Source organism: Indicator indicator, chromosome 24 (genome assembly GCF_027791375.1).
Source record: "Indicator indicator isolate 239-I01 chromosome 24, UM_Iind_1.1, whole genome shotgun sequence".
Taxonomy (NCBI): domain Eukaryota; kingdom Metazoa; phylum Chordata; class Aves; order Piciformes; family Indicatoridae; genus Indicator; species Indicator indicator.
In genome coordinates this window covers 8,470,114-8,487,787 of record NC_072033.1, presented here as the reverse complement: position 1 = coordinate 8,487,787, position 17,674 = coordinate 8,470,114, and the positions used below count along the sequence as shown (strand labels likewise).

General features: G+C 37.6%; 1 protein-coding gene across 1 annotated transcript; it reads left to right on the top strand.

The window, feature by feature from the left end:
- The first annotated feature begins 3,320 nt into the window (after positions 1–3,320).
- Positions 3,321–14,729, top strand: ZNF217 (zinc finger protein 217). The gene is made up of 5 exons (XM_054392133.1): positions 3,321–4,762; positions 6,786–6,911; positions 7,835–9,424; positions 13,168–13,296; positions 14,608–14,729. Exons 1-4 carry the CDS (start codon positions 3,370–3,372, stop codon positions 13,275–13,277), a joined length of 3,219 nt encoding a protein of 1,072 aa, XP_054248108.1. The 5' UTR covers positions 3,321–3,369; the 3' UTR covers positions 13,278–13,296; positions 14,608–14,729.
- Positions 14,730–17,674: the final 2,945 nt, after the last annotated feature.

Here is a 17,674-nt window from a genome sequence, read left to right as displayed (position 1 = left end):
GCTGTGGAGGATAGGGGACTGAGCACAGATTTCTGTGGGTTTTCATCTATTTTCTCTACAGTGTCTTTAATCTTGTTACTCTTGCTGTGTACATGTTGTAATGCCACAAAGTGGGGGTGTAATAAAGCATACCCAGCTGCTTCTGTATTTGTAGATGCTAGCAAGGAAATAGTTGACTATGAATCTTGGCAGTTTAATATGTGGGACTTCAGCCACTGACATTTGGCTCTGACTTCATACCCCAAAAATGCCTCTGGCCTTTTTGCAGGATGATCACTACACCTCTGAATGAAGAGTGCTTACCTCTGGCTCTGAAAGGAAATTTATTGAACTCTAAAGTATGTTCAATTTTCATGTCTTGCCCAGTTATTCATTCTAGGTGTTCAGGAATCTTTCAAAGCTGATGTTAATTTTTGGTTTGCAGATAAATTAGTTTCAGGCAGATAGTCACCGTGTATGCTCATAAGCTTTGCTGCAGCATGTTACCCTGTTGTGTAAAAAATACCTTTTAAAACTACAGTAGAAATAGAACAAGTTGAAACATGAAGTAAAACATGCTAACCAGCACCCTTTGATATGTTTTTTCCTTGTGTTTTACAAACGGGAAAGCTTTTTTAATACTTCAGCTTCAGACTTTGTTACATCTTCTTCCCCTGCCAATAGAGGGTGAGTGAAAGCCATAACTGGGAAAAGCAGAAAGGCAAAAGCAAAGTCTGCAATAGAAGCAATTCAGAAGTGTTGCACTGTAAACTGAACCTGCCTATTACAAAAGATTTTTGAGTCATTATGCAGAAAGGAAGTGTTAATGAAAACTGAAATGAGGATAGAGGGCGTAGTTGGAAAAGAGATTTTAGCTGCAGAAAATCTGGGTTCTGTTGCTATCAACTTGTCAGCCCTTGGTTTTTTTCCCCTCTTACACTCTCTACCCTATCCTTCAAGATCCCTCTATTTTTGTTTAACTTGGAATATGATAGTTTGGCCCAGGCCTCAAAAACTTGGGTTTAAAAAAAGCTAGAAGCTTCTTGATATTAGATCTGATCATTGTCTAGACCTGGATTAGAGGACTGGACAATGAAGACACTAAGCCGTAGAGACACAGAAAAGAATGGAACACAAGCAACTTACAACAGTAGTTTTATTCTGGTGGAATTTGGGGTTTTTAGTTTGTTTTGTTTGTTTTTAACCCATCTTCATTAGGCTCCTGTATCTCATCTGCATGATGGTGGAAAAGGAGTTGCTGGTTTTTCTGATTAGAACCAAAGCATTTTCTCTAGGCAAGGCTGTGCAGAGAGTGGATAAAGTTGTTTGAGATGTTGGATCTATGCCCCCTAGCAATGCATTGTCATATTTCCTTTCTCAAGTTGTTATTTTTCTTTGACTTGGATGTTCTGTGGTAGGTAAAAGTGTCTGATATAGTTGAAGGCATCATATTGAACCTTGTGTCTATAGTTGTCTTTTCAGCTGATTAAAGGTCCTGTCCCACTAACCTCCCATGGCTGTTAGACATACTGGTTCCACCAGCAGGTGGCCTTAGAGGAGCATTACCTGGGCCACTGAACTATGTAAGCAGCTCAAAGTTCTGATGGCTCATTTCTGTTGAAACAGTTTAAGATTTAAGGGCTCGAGAATGCTGTTTTCTGTCCAGCCAGCACTGCTGATCAGAAAGGACTGGAGAAGGTAAACTCAGCTGTTTAGATAATCATATCTTTACCTGCTCCAACTGCTTGTCATGGAAATCTTACTAGGCTGAATATTAGCAGGTTGTGTTACCCTTTCTTTGGCTAAAATGAAGCAAAGTCTTCCCTTTTTCCCAACTAAAGCAAGGTGGAGGTGGAAACTAAGATGAATTTTAAACCCTTACTTTGCCTATATTATCTTCTGCTTGTAAGAGCTATAGAGCCTATTGTATTTTGAGGCATATTAGTTCAAGTAGGGTGAATCACTGACCAGATGTCTTTTATGGAATAATTTGCAAAACTTTGAAGTCAAATTTTGAATGTATTCTTTTCATTGGTATTCAAATATTTGAAAGTGTGCCTCATTTCAGGATGATCCCTCTTCAATGTATATAGTCTTGTATAAGTTCAATAGACTTTTTCCTTTATCCAGAAATTGGATCAAGTGGAGTCCTGAGGAAGGTTGTGGCCATTAGTTGCTGCTAGCAGATAACTCAAACCGTACACTGGAGTTGTGATTACTTGCATTATAACTATTTTTAATCTTGTGGAATCTTAACCCTTCCCTTTTGGGTATAATCACTAAAGCTAATTTTTTTGTTGCACAAATTTTGAAATTAGAAGCATTTCCTTTTTAGATGTAATGATGGGCTTCTTGGATGATTTAAATATTAAACTGCTGTTCAAGAAATAGCATTGCTAGGCTCTCTGAGTTTAAGATAATTTAATTGTACCAAGGCCAAAAATTGTCACAGAGCTTGTAAATTTGTGAATGATCGTAAAGGCTTTGAGTGGTAGTATTGGTGAATAGTTCTTAATACAAAAGCTTGTACCAGTGCTTACTGTGTACCAGAGGTAATTCCAAGCTGTCTGTAGTCGAGGAAAAAAAGTTGTTTGAATACTAACAAGTTGTACTGTGCCTCTAAATACTGGTTTAAGGTGTCTGAGGAAAGGTTGCTTCGGCGTGTTGTGTGTACTAGTTATGCGTTCAGTGCTACAGGAATTGAAATATGGTTTCAACAGCTTTACGTAACTGGATAGGAGTGGGTTTAGAATAGGTAGTAGACAAAGTATTGCTCTTGTATGGCAGTCTTGTTACAGAAGCCCAGCTAATAGAACACAGGGTTGTTCATCTAGGTAGGAAAGTAAACAGAGTGGCTTCTAGCTGTCCCTCGTTGACTATTTATTTAAAAGTATGCCTTCTGTGTTCCAAAGCATTTGATAGTTCTCTAGCCCCAGTGTTTTCATTGTTTGGGAGATAATACTTTTGTTTTGAAAAGTCTGACTGTTTTCTCTCTCTTCCAGGTGCTGGAGCTCTTTGTGGCACTGAACTTGTCCTTGAGTGTATTTTGCCCAATGCAACTATTTGAAGTGTTTGTACAAAACAACTAAGTGCAACTGACTGTTTCTACAGACTGGAAAATCAAAAGAAATAGTTCAAAACACCACTCATTCTGTCACTAAGAGAACTGATGGATTCACTTGAAGTGACGTGTGAACATAGATTTTAAAAAAAAATTAAGAATTTTTGCTTGTGGAAAAAATATTTTTCCTGGCAGAGGTTTTTTAGCATAGCAGACTTGTAAGCACATGTTGGAGAACTTTACAAGTGTCCTTATTGTAATCAGTGAGCATCCCCAAAGAACTGAATCCTTACATTAAAACACATAATAGGGAACAGAACGTAGGAAACATGCCAACTCAGCCCCTTTTGGCATACATGGACGGACCGGATGGAATAGCCAGTACCGTTGGTGCACAGATGGAGAATAACGATGCCTCAATGACAATAAAAGGAACAAGCACAATTTCTTACAAAAGCTTGCAAGAAAAGTTTCTCATGCAAGCTGAGGGATGCATGCCTCTGGACTGCATGTTTTGTGATGAGACTTTTAAACATCCTGAAGAGCTTGGTAAGCATGTTTTGACTCAGCATAGACCCACTCTTTGTGAGCCAGCTGTCCTTCGTGTTGAAGCAGAGTATCTAAGTCATCTAGATAAATGCCAAGTAAGAACAAACTTACCTTCATCAAACAATGAAAAGGACAGTGAAGAACTTAGCTGTAAAGTTTGTGGACAGACATTTGATGAGGCTTTTGATGTTGAGGCACACATGAAAAAGCATAAAGATTCTTTTACATATTGGTGTAATGTATGTGGAAGAAGATTTAAAGAGCCGTGGTTCCTCAAAAATCACATGAGAACGCACACTGGAAAGCCTGGTTCCAGAAACAAGCACCAACAAGGTTCTGAAAGTCCCATAACAATAAATGAAGTGGTGCAGGAGCATGTAACTGAAAATGTAATGTCACCTTACAAAATTTGTATGGTTTGTGGTTTCCTATTTCTCAATAAAGAGACTCTAATTGAGCACAGCAAAGTGCACACCAAAGAATCAGTACCCAGTGGTGAAAGCCCCCAAGTGACCGGTGAACCTAATACAGAAGAAATGTCTCAAAGAGAGGAATTTTTGCGATTTTTGAACTTAAAACCAAACTTGGGTTCAGAAAATGACAAATCACAAAAACCTGTGAAATGGATAGCTGAACTAGATCCTTTCAACACCTACCAAGCCTGGCAGCTGGCTACCAAAGGTAAAGTTGCAGTTGGCCATGGCCAAGTTAAAGAACCAGGGCAAGAAGGAAGTACAGACAATGATGATTCATCTTCTGATAAAGAAGAACTTGGTGAAATTTGGAATGCGAATAAAGGTAGCCAGACTGAAACTACAGGGAAGTCAAAAGTAAATAAAAACAATTATACAGGGAATGGTAACTTATCCCAAGACAAACTAAAACATCCCAGTAGTGAAGTGCCTTCTATGGAGATGGATTCTAAATTGTCCCAGAACAAAGAGAAACCCACACATTGTTCAGAGTGTGGTAAAGCCTTCAGAACATACCACCAGCTAGTCCTTCATTCCAGAGTACATAAGAGGGACAGACGGACTGATGGAGAGACTTCAGCTGCTTCAAGGACGCACTATGCTGATATAATAAGTCTGGATGAAAATGGAACAGCAGAACGAATAGAAGGAGGCTCTGAAGATGGATCTGAAGATGGACTTCCAGAAACACTTCACCTAGGTGAGTAGGATTTTGAGCACATAAGTTTGAAATAGCTGTAGCTATATTGTTTAGGAACTCTTTTGATCCAAAGAAGGATCTTGTCTTAGTTATCTTTTCAGAACTTGGGCAATGATATGAACTGTTACAGCAGGTGAAGGGGAAAAAAAGAAAATGAAAGGGGAGAAAGGATTCTGACACCACCACGTTGAGATCTTTGTGTTGCAGTTCTGTTTTGGGTTATTAGAATTGTTGGCATGGTTTTAATACTCAGTCTAGGGAAAGTCACTTTTTCCCGTTGCATCTTGGAAGAACAGGCAAAAAATGTCCAGTGTTTGATACCAGTGGCTTCAATGTTAAGAACCTGAGAAGTAAAGAGCAATTCCAAAATTTTTTCTATCAAACTGCAGGTTCCATTTCTCTTGAATGGTGCATACCTGGAAAGCCTAAATGTCAAACCCAGCAATTTAAAATTGTTCACATAAGGACATGCATGTAGGCTATTAATATGTAGGCATCATGTATGTAAGAGATCTATATTTAACTCTTCTTCCTTGAAGGATTGCTAACAGTTCTCCTTGATAGAGTAGATGGGCTCAATCTGTTATGTTACCCAGGATTAATATCTCACAATGTCTTAGAAAAACAAGTGATTCCTTCATTGAAAAAGATTGCATGTCTGAGGACAAAAAGAACTAACAAAAAGTCTTCTAGCTAATCTGGCACTTGTGACATGCATTGAGTCTGCATTTAAAGAATCAGACACTTGTATAATCTCAAGAAAAGACACAACGTACAGAATGTCCTGGCACACACAACTGACTTTTCCATTTCTGGTAATGTGCAGCTCTTTATTTGCCTCCAGTAACAAAGGAATGGAATTATTACCTAATGTTAAGTTGCTTGTTTTGTTTCTCAGTGTCTTATCCTAAACTACAACAGCTTTCCTCATAAGATGTCGAGTCATGCTTATTGAGACATTATCTGTTTGTTTAGAGCAGCTATGGCTTAGCCACAGTTTAGCCATACTTCTGAGCATTTCCAGTACAGAAGCTTTCCAACGTACAGGAACGTCAGAGACCCATTTTCAACTATTACGTGTCTAATGGCTAAGTCAAGCCAGATGTTTCCTTCTCATTCCACTGTAGCTTCCTACTCAGCCTTGACCTGGATATTTTTCTGAAGTTGTCTCAACGTTTTTTTTGCCAGAGAAATCAGGTTGATTCGAATGGTGTGCTGTGTGTAAGCTTTCTCCCCTTTCTTGTTTGGTATTATGCTGTACTTGCTGCCCTCCAGTGGTAACTGCCTCCTGCTTACACCAGAGTAGAACCAATTTTTAACTTGTGGATTGGTTCCTTGAATACATTTCACAGAACAGCAGCCCCTGTTGCTTTCCTACTCCTGTATGTGGCAAAACTTAGGTATTAATTCTTGTTGTGAAAGAGTATTACTCATTAATGTTAAGGATGTTGTTATACAGGTATAACACTCCACTGATTGGCACAGAAATAATATTATTAAAATTAATAAGAAAATCCATCTTTCTCCTTGCCTTCCTCAAAACACCTTCCTATGTTTTCCCATGGTGCACAGAGAAGGCTTACAATCTGAATCATCACACTTAGTAGTTCAAGCACTCCCTTTTAATAAAAGAACACAGTTTATAAAATGTATGAACTTTCATGATGGGCTGTTCTCCAGCAAGTTTCTGTAGGCCAGTAAAGACAGTTTTGTTGATTTTTTTTTTTTTTTTTTTTTACTTTTTTCCTCATTCTTCCTCTACTTTGAGCACTAATTTTGCATCTTGTTTGTTCTCTGAGGCTTCTTCGTTACAGTCTCTAACCGCAGTGTGACCTGACACAGACAGAAACCTTTTTAACTTTTTGACTCTTTGATAGCTGTGTGTGCAGCAGTACAGAGCAAAAGATGCTTGTAGCCTGTAGGAGTTGACAACAGTTCATCATTCTGTGCTTAAAAGACAATTTTAAATAAAACTTCAAATTTACATTTGCTTTTTGTAATATAGCTATGTTTTCTCCCAAAGATAAAAATGAAGATTGTTTGGAAAGAGCAAAAGTTAAAAACCTTGGTGCCTCCAGAGAATGCAGCTACTGTGGGAAGTATTTTCGCTCCAATTATTACCTCAATATTCATCTCAGAACTCATACAGGTAAATGGACTTCACCTTTGTGGGAGGGGAAGTCTGCTGAATCCTGGTGAACAGAATATTTGATTTTGCTTGAGAAAAAGAGAAGTTGCCCTCAAAACAAGTGAAATTCAGAACCAAGGCTTTTTCTAATGCTAAAAAAAAAATAAAGGCAAAAAAGCCTATTGATTTCTTAAAAGGAATTAAGTATTTACATAACTAAATTATCTTGAAAAAAGCTATTTACATTAAGTACTGTTAAGATCACAGTATATTTTAAAACTTCTTTCTGCTTTTAGCAGTCTAGCAAAAAGTTTGGGTTGTTTTTTGTGTGGCTTTAAAAAAATTATTATTATTCAAACAAACAAAACAACAACAAAAAAACCCCCAACCAAACAACAGAACCCCCCAAACCAACACAACTCCGAAGTGCTAAGTTCATCTGCCGGTTGCTGCTACCTGGGGAAAAACCTTGTCTATTTTTCAGTTCAACGTTTTGTTTTCCATAGCCAGGCAAACTCTTCCTACTTCTGTTAATGTGTGTCCCTGTTTCTTTTGAAACAGCTCTATTTATAGATGAACTATAACATTGGTGTTGTTGAGTAGCATACTTGCACTACGATCAAGGGCTGCAAATTGTTGGAGGTGACCCACGGTTATATTTCTTGCTTATCTCTACCAAACATATTGTCAGCTACCATCTTCATACACAGACAGTGTATGGAAAATATCTACACTGTAGCCAGAAGATGTCACTGTAGTTAGTAAAAGCAGTAAAATGTAGTTGTTTAAATTATATAGATGAGCTTGGGAGTTAAGAATATGTGGAAGGGGAAGGAAAAATGTTTAACTGTTTTGCTGTCTACATTATTCCCTCATCTTTGATTGTATTCAAGACTTCAAATTAAATTGTATCAAACTTACTTGTTGATAAAAATGTGTTTCAGGTGAAAAACCATACAAATGTGAATTTTGTGAGTATGCAGCAGCACAGAAAACTTCACTGAGGTATCATTTAGAGAGGCATCACAAGGACAGGCAAGCTGATAGTGCAGCAGAAGCAAAAAGTGACAGCAAAGTTTCATTACAGAGTCAGGAGACAGAGCTCATGCTGACTGCTGATGGTGCTCAAGAAACCAAAAATTCAAAGAGGCTTTTTGATTGTGCCAAAGATGTTGGGGGCTGCACACCTGCCAAACAGCGAAAGGAAGTTCTGTCTCTGAACAATGCAATAGGCAGCACAGTCCTTTTAAAAATTAAAAGTAATTCTAAGGAATTGAACAAAGGTTCTGTTTGTAACAATTCAAATCAAGTACACGAGAATGTGCCCACTCCTTATCTGGAAAAACTAAAGGCTGAGAAGGAAACAAAGGAAGCTCAGCCAAGTGTTCCTCATAAAAGAGAGAGAGAGGATTCTGTGGCATCAGAGGGAGATGATGTCCAGTATATTTGTGCTTTAAAGGATGGAAAATATGTGAATGATCTAAGAGAGCTGACTGAAAACTACAAACACAAACCTATGGTGGACTCCCAAGAAAAGCCCTTGAACTTATCCATTGGGACTTCACAAGAATGTGCAGTGATTGCAACTAAAGGACTGCTAGCACCCATCACCTGTCCGTTTTGTACTTACCGAACATTTTATCCAGAAGTCCTAATGATGCACCAGAGGCTGATGCACAAATACAACCCTGACACCATTAACAAAAATGGCTGCAGAAACAAGGTTTTAGCTAAAGCCAGACGTACTGGATGCCCTCCAGCTCTGCTTGGTAAAGATGTGCTTCCTCTGTCTTTTAATTCTAAGAAAAATAAGACTTCTCCATCTACACAGCAAAAACTGTTGCAAACAGGGAAAGCTAAACAGTGTCACTCTCCACAGAACAAAGTCCCTCTCTTTTCAGTGACTGACTCGAGCAGCACAGCCCCAAGTAACCTCAAGTTCCATAAACAGCAAAGTAATATTGGACCTCAGGCACATAACTATAGACATCAGCAAGAAATACACTCCACTTCCAGTATCTCTCCAGTACTGGACAGAGTAAAAAGATCTGAATCTAAAGTAAAAGCTCCAAGTGTCCCAGTGTCTCAATCTGGTCTAGTAGGCAGCAGTATGAATGGAGCTCTTGACTCTCACCTAAATGAATCTGCCTGGTCCTGTCATCGAGGAAGAGACTGTCTTTGTGGGAAATCTGTGAGTAATGTAAATCTAGACCATGGTGACACGCCTTCCAAACGAGTGAAACCTAATCTATTAGCTATTGAGCATATTGACTCTCCAACAGCGAATTACAGAAGATACGAAACGAGCAGATTTCGTGTTGCAAACAGATATGCAAATCTGCTACCTCAGGAATGTTCTCGCACCAAACCCGTATCCTCTGTTTTGCCAACCAAACAAGGGCTTCTGAATTCAGATGATGTTGATTCTTCTAATGCATTGACTGTTCTCAAACCTTACGAGCCGTACAGCTCTGGATCACTTTACAGTTCTTCTGGATCTAGCAATGGCCAAGTAACCAGCTCTACAGTAGAAGGTACTGTATCTCCTTCCTAGTTAAATGTCTTGCACCATTACAAAGGAGGGTAAATGAAACATTAAGTGGGTAGCCACTTTGAAACAGAGAAAATAAAGCTATGCTTAGCATTTTATCAAGTCCAGTCAATGCTTGTATCTTGAATTTAAAACCCGGGTTCAGCAAACTCCAGGCTTGGGGAGTTAGACATGGAAGTTCTGAGTTTTAAAGAGGGATTTAAAGTTCCTCACATTCCCTTCTTCCCTCCTGCCATGGGTCTCTGATAGCAAACATGTATTGTTTGCTCATCAGAGCACTCCAGACATGCTAACAGGATATGGAGTGAGCCTTTCTGCTTAATATACAAAAAGTCTTGGGCCATCTGGAATGTTAATAATACCTCTTACATTAAAAAAAGCTGCCCTTCAATCGAAGAAAAGGATGTATTGCAAATCATAAAACTGTGATTTAAATCTTATACCTCTGTCCTTCAGTGGGTTTTTATAATGTTCAGTTTTTAATAGGAACAGAACACTTTGTTAAATCGAGACAACCTATTGCTGCTATTCTAATTATGGTGTCTTATTGCAGTAAGTAGTAGTAATGCTTTACAGAAAATTTGTGGTGTAGCAGAGATCTGTGTTTATGATGTATTTGGAAAACATTGGTACTTTCATGAAATACATGTTTTTTTGTGTTTTGTTTGTAGTCTATTTTCACAACTCTTAGCTAGAGGCCAAGATTAAAAGGTCCTAGGTGATACTTAAGCAATTGTCTGTTCGTTGAAGATGGTATTTCTAATTTTCAGCTGAGGTCAGGATGGACTCAGAAATGAATATAGGACTTTGAATTTCAAAATTAAGACCCTGTTATAAAAATTAATAGTGTGTATGTGCCCTGTAGTCTCAAAGTTTCTGCTAAGTTCTTAAACTGAATACTCCCCTTTTCTGGAAGCAGTACGATTATTCTTATGAAGTAGTTTGGGTTGGTAGCAGGCAGGGGTGTGCTACCATGGCTCAGAGTAAGTTGTAAAATAATAAATCTGTTTAGCTATGTGGTAAAAACTGTATTCACTGACACTGTTCTGGTGCTTGTTTGCTTGTTTTAAGGTTGTAGGCTTCATAAATATGCAGATTTGGTACTAGTGGGTTATTGTAAGGATGAAGCAAAGTTACAGTTCTGTTTTCAGTCTGGGTAGGGAGTGGATAAAGGAAAAGCCAGCATCACAGTTGACTCACTAAAGTGGCTATGAAATGGAGTTAATTCCAAGTTCTGTGAAGTACCATGAATTGCTGTGAGGAATGTAAAATGGGCACCAGGTTATGCATAGCAATGCAGAGGAGCAGGCAGAGGGACAAATGTTGCTATCTTTTTGATCCCTTGTGATCTGAGAAAATGAGATACAGGTGGTATTCTGAGCACAGAGATCATGTGTGCAGTTGTGAAGTTTACTTTGCAAGACTTTATTTTTTAATTAATGGTTAATAGCTGCTAAGAACTTAATGTGTGAGGTCAGCATTTGGTGGAGGACTGAGCTACATTAATTTGCTCTGACCAAAGACTTTGCTTCACAGTATTGTTATCTGTTGAGCAGATGGAATATTCAGGATTTCAAGGGAATGCTCTTGATTTTGTATAAAACCCTATTATTTTTCATGAAAACAAGGACAAAGTCTTGCAGCTTCAACCAACTAGAAGAGTAGTCTGTACCCCAGCAACTAAATGGTGGGCAGTGTCTTGCTCCTTTCCAGCATTAGTGTGTGTTTGGGATAGTGACATTCTCTTCTTTTGCCAGTAGTTTTGGTGAGGTTAGCCCACTGAATAACAGTTGATGTAATACTATTTTTAAACAATTACTTCACTGGAATCTACCTTGTTCTTTTGAAACTCCCACCTGTCTGCCAGAAACATTTTTGTGGTAGGCCTTTCTTCCTCTTCTTTAGTACAAGCCTGAAGACAGAAGCATGTAGTCAAGATCTTTCTGCTGTTTCTTGTTATTTAGAACTCTCAAAGCTATGGCTGCATGTAGTCAAGATCTTTCTGCTGTTTCTTGTTATTTAGAGCTCTCAAAGCTATGGCTGCAACTAATTTGACAGCATTGTTTTCATGAAAGTAAAGATTTCATTGTTCATTACACAGTGCTGTCTCAAGGCAACAAGAGGAACTTTTAATGGATGCTACCTACATTGGGAAAACTTGTGAAACCAGACCCCCACTATGTTTGTGTTTGTTTTTGTTTTGTTTTGTTTTTTCTAGCAAACCTTTTTTTAATTTTTTGTAAACCTTCAGGTTTACAAGGTTAATTTCTTAGTTTTGCAGCCGTACTGTCTAGAAGTACCCAACCCAAACCTTGATAGTTGTTTGGGAAGATAGGGGATAGCAGACAGGCAGAATTCTCAGTATTAGAGGTTTAATGTGGTTGGAGACAGTGAAGATGAAAGTTTCTGCAAATTCTTTGTTAAAAAGCTGAAGTAAAACTGTTTAGGATGTAAGGTATCTCATGCAAAATACTGCAGGTGTAGATCTGCAGGTTTCTGTAGTCTTTTTTTTTTTTTTTTTTACTGAATTCTGGTGATATTGTAAAACATGATGTCAAAACTTTTTTTTTTAAGGGCCTGTATGCCTTGTGGCAACATTATTTAGGTCCTATGAGCATGTTGTGTCGCATGTTAAATGCCGGATCAAGTTGTCATGAGAATATGTTCCACTTGGCAAACTTGATTAAAGCATGATGCCTTCCGTTATTGCTTGTAAGCTCTGCCATTCTGTGTTGCCCTGAAGAGACAGAAACATTCTGAAACCACTCAGTTTGTGTTATTTTCAAATTAGTTGCCTTTGCAATGGCAACACGCTATCAAGGATAACCTGTTGGCTGATTGATCTGGCAGAGGCTGCAAATTAAAGACAATTGCTCATGACACACTCCAATGGCTTTGTAGATTCTGTTGAAATATTAATTTAGCTTTGCCATTTTAATTTAATTAAAGCTTGCCAGGTTTTTTCAATGCTGCATTTAAAGCTTTCATGGAATGTGGATGGCAGTTGGGCTTTTTGTATCCAGTGGGAGTAATGATTCTTGACTTTTTTCCTGGGTTTTATGAAGTGTTTTTGACTGCTTGCTTAAGCTACTAAAACCTAATATGGAATAGGCATTGATTTCACATATATAAATCTGAATTACTGGTCTCAGATAAACATGAAATTACCTGTATACTAGACTGAAAATACGCTTACTTGCAGATCTTTGTTAAGCAATATTAACGCTCTCTAAAGTGTCACAATTGCTGTACAATCTCTGATGGTAATGATGTACATCTGTGTATCCTCTCTAATACCTGTATTCAGAAAATGCAATTTTCAAACAGGTATAGAAACTGGATACATAAGCATCATGCTGTGGAATGAACTGCTGCACTTTCACCTTCTTAAAGTAAAGCCTGTCTTATGATAAGTTAAGCAAAGAAATTTATTAATTGGAAATAAAATGAGAGATTAAATAATGGAAAGATGAATTTCAAGTGTATACAGCTTAGACTAAAGTTGTTAGATGAATACTTTTCATTTTCCTTGCATTTGTTTTGGATACAGAATTTGATGCAATTGCTTACTAGAAATATCTGTTGTCTTGGGCTCTGCTTAGGAGATGATTTGTAGGTAGTATCTGTGGGATTCTGGATGTTGCTGTATACCTGCTCACAACTAAATGTCTGGCCAATTAGACTAGTAAGAATGTTTTTTTGTTTTTTTTTTTTTTTTTTTTCCAGGAAAGAGATCAGTGTCATACCCACACTTAACCAGCAGCGTGCTACAAAAGAGAAGCTATGAAAGTTTCATTGGCAATGCACACTTTCGACCAAGTGACAAGAAGACTTAATCATTTACTTCAAGAAATGGTAAACAACCCTTTGAACTAATTGTTGCTTAAATGTTGCATTATGTACTAAAAAGCATCAAAGGTTGCTGCATAGCACTATGAGAGGTTATGAAAGCCTGAACCAGAACAGCTGAAAATACTTACTCCCCCTCTCCTAAAGTCAGGCAAATACTGGTGTAGCAGCATTAGCTATTTGGAATAGTTCTAAAGGCTTGTATAAAAAGTACATAGATGCTTCTTTCCTAAAAGTAATGGAAAGGCTAATGATAGATAATTATATTAATTAGTTACAATCCTAGTGTGAAGTGTTCAGTAAAAGGCCTCTTCCCTTAAGTCAGTACTTGGGGGTGGAGGAACATCATGAAGGAGAGGCAGAAACCAGAACTGTTACCACGGTTCATGAATCCCATGGAAGGTTATGTTGGTTTGTCCTTCCTGAAAATGTAGACATGACTCATCTTACAACTTGTGAAGATTGTAAGGATTGCCTCAAACAACAAAGCTCTTTTTGGTGGATTATTTTATAGAGAAGTAAGGGTTTCCTGATAGCTCCGTGACAGTTTCTTTGTGTACTGCAGAGGTTATTCCAAATAGGTTTTTCCTTTGTCTGGCTGAGGGGTGGGTGTAGTCTCTTAGGGAAATGGGTCAAGTGAAAAGAATTAGTCTGGTGTTCTGAATTCCTGAGCTTCATCTCTTGAGTTTTGGAGCTGTATCTCAGAACTTAACAACCCAATTGTTTGCAACATTCTTAGCTGCTAAGGAGATAAGTACTCTATAAGACTATAAATAAATATATCTGCGTGGTTGGTTGTTTTTTCTTTTTTTTAAATCTAGAGCTACAGATAATTTTCTTCATTCAAACGTGAGGAGATATGTATAGAATGCTGTGGCATCTGCATCAGCACACACCATTTTATAGAAAGATTTTACATGTCTGGGGAGCAGAGCTATCTGACATCTAGCTGACAGCTTTTAAGATACCTCACTTTATTTCTTGATATTCTTCTAATCTTGCTGCTTTTATTGTCCCCCTACTAAGCATATTTCTATCTAGTTCTGCTTTTATAAGATAACTCAATCTCCTGCCTGTATTTCTACTTGGGGCTTGATTAACCTCAAAAGTAGAGTTGTCTGCAAGCTTTTATTTGGCAAATAAAAGACAGAGACTTTATATGGTAACAATCAGCTTCAAAGTACAGTTGTGCAAGGGTGTGATAGAAATTCCCCTATAATTTTAAAGATAATCATCACAATAAAAAGTGTGTTGTACTACTTTATAGTCATACAACAGAAAACTGATGATTTTTGTTTTCTTCTTCCCATCTCTTAGGACGCAAGTGCATGTTCCATGGAGTTATACCTGCAGTTCATCCCTTGAGGAAAAAATGAATGGTGAAAGCTACTGAACTAAGCTGTGATTGTACTGTATATATATATAAAAAAACACTACAGTTTATGATACTGGTTCTGTTAACATTTTGTACCAAATAGCCATAAAAAGTAGTTTAAACAAATGGGTTATGAAGGTGTGTGGAAAATGTATATCTTGACATTGACTTTTGAGTATTTTTCATTAGAATTAATTGACCAAATATTAGGTAGGAAATCTATTTTTACATACTTGAGCGCTGCTGAAGAGTTTCTCTTTGAAAGAATATATAATCATTGCACCTCAGGTAAACTGTAAATACTGAAGTTGAAATCCTGTTGGCTTAATGCTCCTTTTTCATAAAGGTGAAAGTTTCTCATCTGTTTTTGTTCTGTTGAACTATGTTAGTTTTTTTTAAAAACAACTTCCACATAAACTGTCCAGTTTATAAATGTTGTGAACATCAACCCAATGGTGCTGACATTATGCTGATCTGCCTTCTCTGTGTTAGGACCATAATGTGTTGGAGGGATCTGTTTCCCTGGGGTTGTTTCCAGCATATTTTTAAACTCAAGGATGAGGCAATACTTGACATTTGGATCTCAGTGTGGCGTTCCTGAAATACGGTTGGATTCTTCTCCTGGCATTGGTTGCTGTTCTTCAGAGAAGCCTCTTAAACATCTCTACCAATACTCACTCTTACAGCAGAAAATACCTGGCACTTGCATGAGAAACGATACTAATCTAAATGTTTCAAATGTTTAGTTTTGTACTAAACTCAATACATTTAGAGGAAAAGTACTTTGCACCTTTGTCCAAACTGTAAAGTCACAAGCAAGACAGACTTGCAATATGAATATGGAATCTGCAGACTTCAAAAGGGATGTGGCTATGGTGTAGCCTTCTTGACTGTGCTTGGAAGCTTCTTGATGTCAAGTTTTAGCATCTACTGGGTGTTTAAAGTAAATGAGAAATAACCTGCAAATGGGAGAATATCTCCTTTTATTATTTTGGTGAAGACAACAAGAGTTTTTCTAATGCACATGCAGTTTAATTTTTGTAAAGGGAAGATGGCCAGTTACAAGCCAGAAAAGCAGAATTGTTGTGTATTTTGACTTGCATTCTTAACTGCTTCTCATCAAGCCTGTAGTTAACAGTTCATTTCTTCTGTACCTGGCTTTGACTTCCAGATATTTTAGTAAAACAAAAATGAAAAATTTTGCACTGTTCATTTTGCTCTCTTCCCTCATACAGCAAATGTAAAATAGCAGAACCTTGAAACTCTTGTTTTTTTCATTATGCAACTTGAGATGTTCCAGTTGTATGTCTTAGTTCCTGTATATGGGACCTATTTTTAACGTCTCTGTAAACTGGCGATGTAATGAAGTGCTGTGTATCAGGAAATTGTACACTATTTACCTTTTTTCCTGTTCATAAGCTGAGCCATATGTACATAATCTAGATTTTGGTTTTCCTAGTTTTGCACTTTTATAGCCTATTTTTTGAAGATGAATTCACTTGGAAAATGGTTAATCTATTTTTTTGCGTGATCTTTCAATGAGTCTTATAGAATGCATGCTGTAACTCATCTGTGTACCTTACGAAGTTCTGTGATTTAAAGTGTATGGGGCTGGTTTTTAAGATGTTTCAGCAAACAGACCTAAGACTTGTTTATTTTTAATTTCCCTTCATACTGGTACAGATTCCGTCAAGGGTTTTGTTTTTGTTAGGAATTTTGGGGTTGGAATAGAAAAATGGACATGAAGACTCTATTTCATGGCAGCACAGCCCTGTACTCCAGAACACACTTTGCCCATCAGTATTAACTATTGGGATACTACTGGTTTTGTATGTTTCTTTGGAAATAACAGTGCATATATAGAGGTACAAATTGTCTTTCTTTTTTTTTAATGTATTTATTTCATTCCATTTTGTTTTAATTGTTGAAACCGGAAGTTGTCAAGCAGTAGGCACACATTACTCATTTAATTTATGATGTATTTCACTTTAGTTGAGTATATTATTACATGTGGATGTAAATATAGACTTGGTGTTTTGCAAAACTAGTTTCTGTGTCTTGCTTTTAAAGCTTAAAATTAGTTGCCTGGAATTTCATGTTCTCTTGACCTGTCACTGTACTTGCACTGCTGAGGAAAGGAGAGAAGGAGAACCTACCAATAACCAAAAAAATTCTTGCTCTGTGTCATTGCTTACATAAAAATACTGAGTCACTATCCAGACAATCTATCTGTAGTTTGAAAACTCTTAAAATAATGAAGAAATACTTCTCTTTCAGTTACTTACCTTCAAGAAAGAAAATTGAATTACTGTATGGATTTTTTTTTTGTGGTAATAAAATTATTTCCCCCCCTGTGAGACATGAGAATGTGTATGGGATTAAACTGGTTTTTGAAATCAAATATGTTGTTCTGTAAAGTTTCCAGGTCTGATGTGTTCTTGGAACTCAGCTGAGGTGTCAAACCTCACCAATGCCTCTGACCATATCTGAAAACTAGATTATGAGCTTGGAAGATGGCTAAGAGAGACTTGTCAAAGGTCAGCTCCTCAAGGGTAAGGAAGCTTCTCTGATGAAATCCCCAATATAACTCAGTTATATATAAGGGCACTTAACATGGATGGCCGTGGCCTCATTGACACCACGGTTTAAGCTGTGCTTGTTGAGCCCTGTGCTTGCCATGATAAGGTTTGTGGAAGTGGGTTAGACTGGTTTATTAAGTAAAAGCACTGCTGTTGGGGAGGATAAAAACGTAGAAACGTGGTAGCTTCAGAACAAAATATGGTTCTGTCACTTCTTTTGGATATGGCAAGTTCTCACAGTGGGGTCTTGGAAGTCTTGCTGCTGAAGGCAGTCAGATGTGCAGCACTGATTGACAGTGGCTAGCAGGATACAAGATATGTGAGCATTGCAAGTTATCTTTGCTGGAAACCATGGCTTTCCTTTGGCACCTCTTAGGAGTCCTAAGGGTCCTTCATTTAATCTTGAGTAGTTTCAGCTAAGGTAGACTAA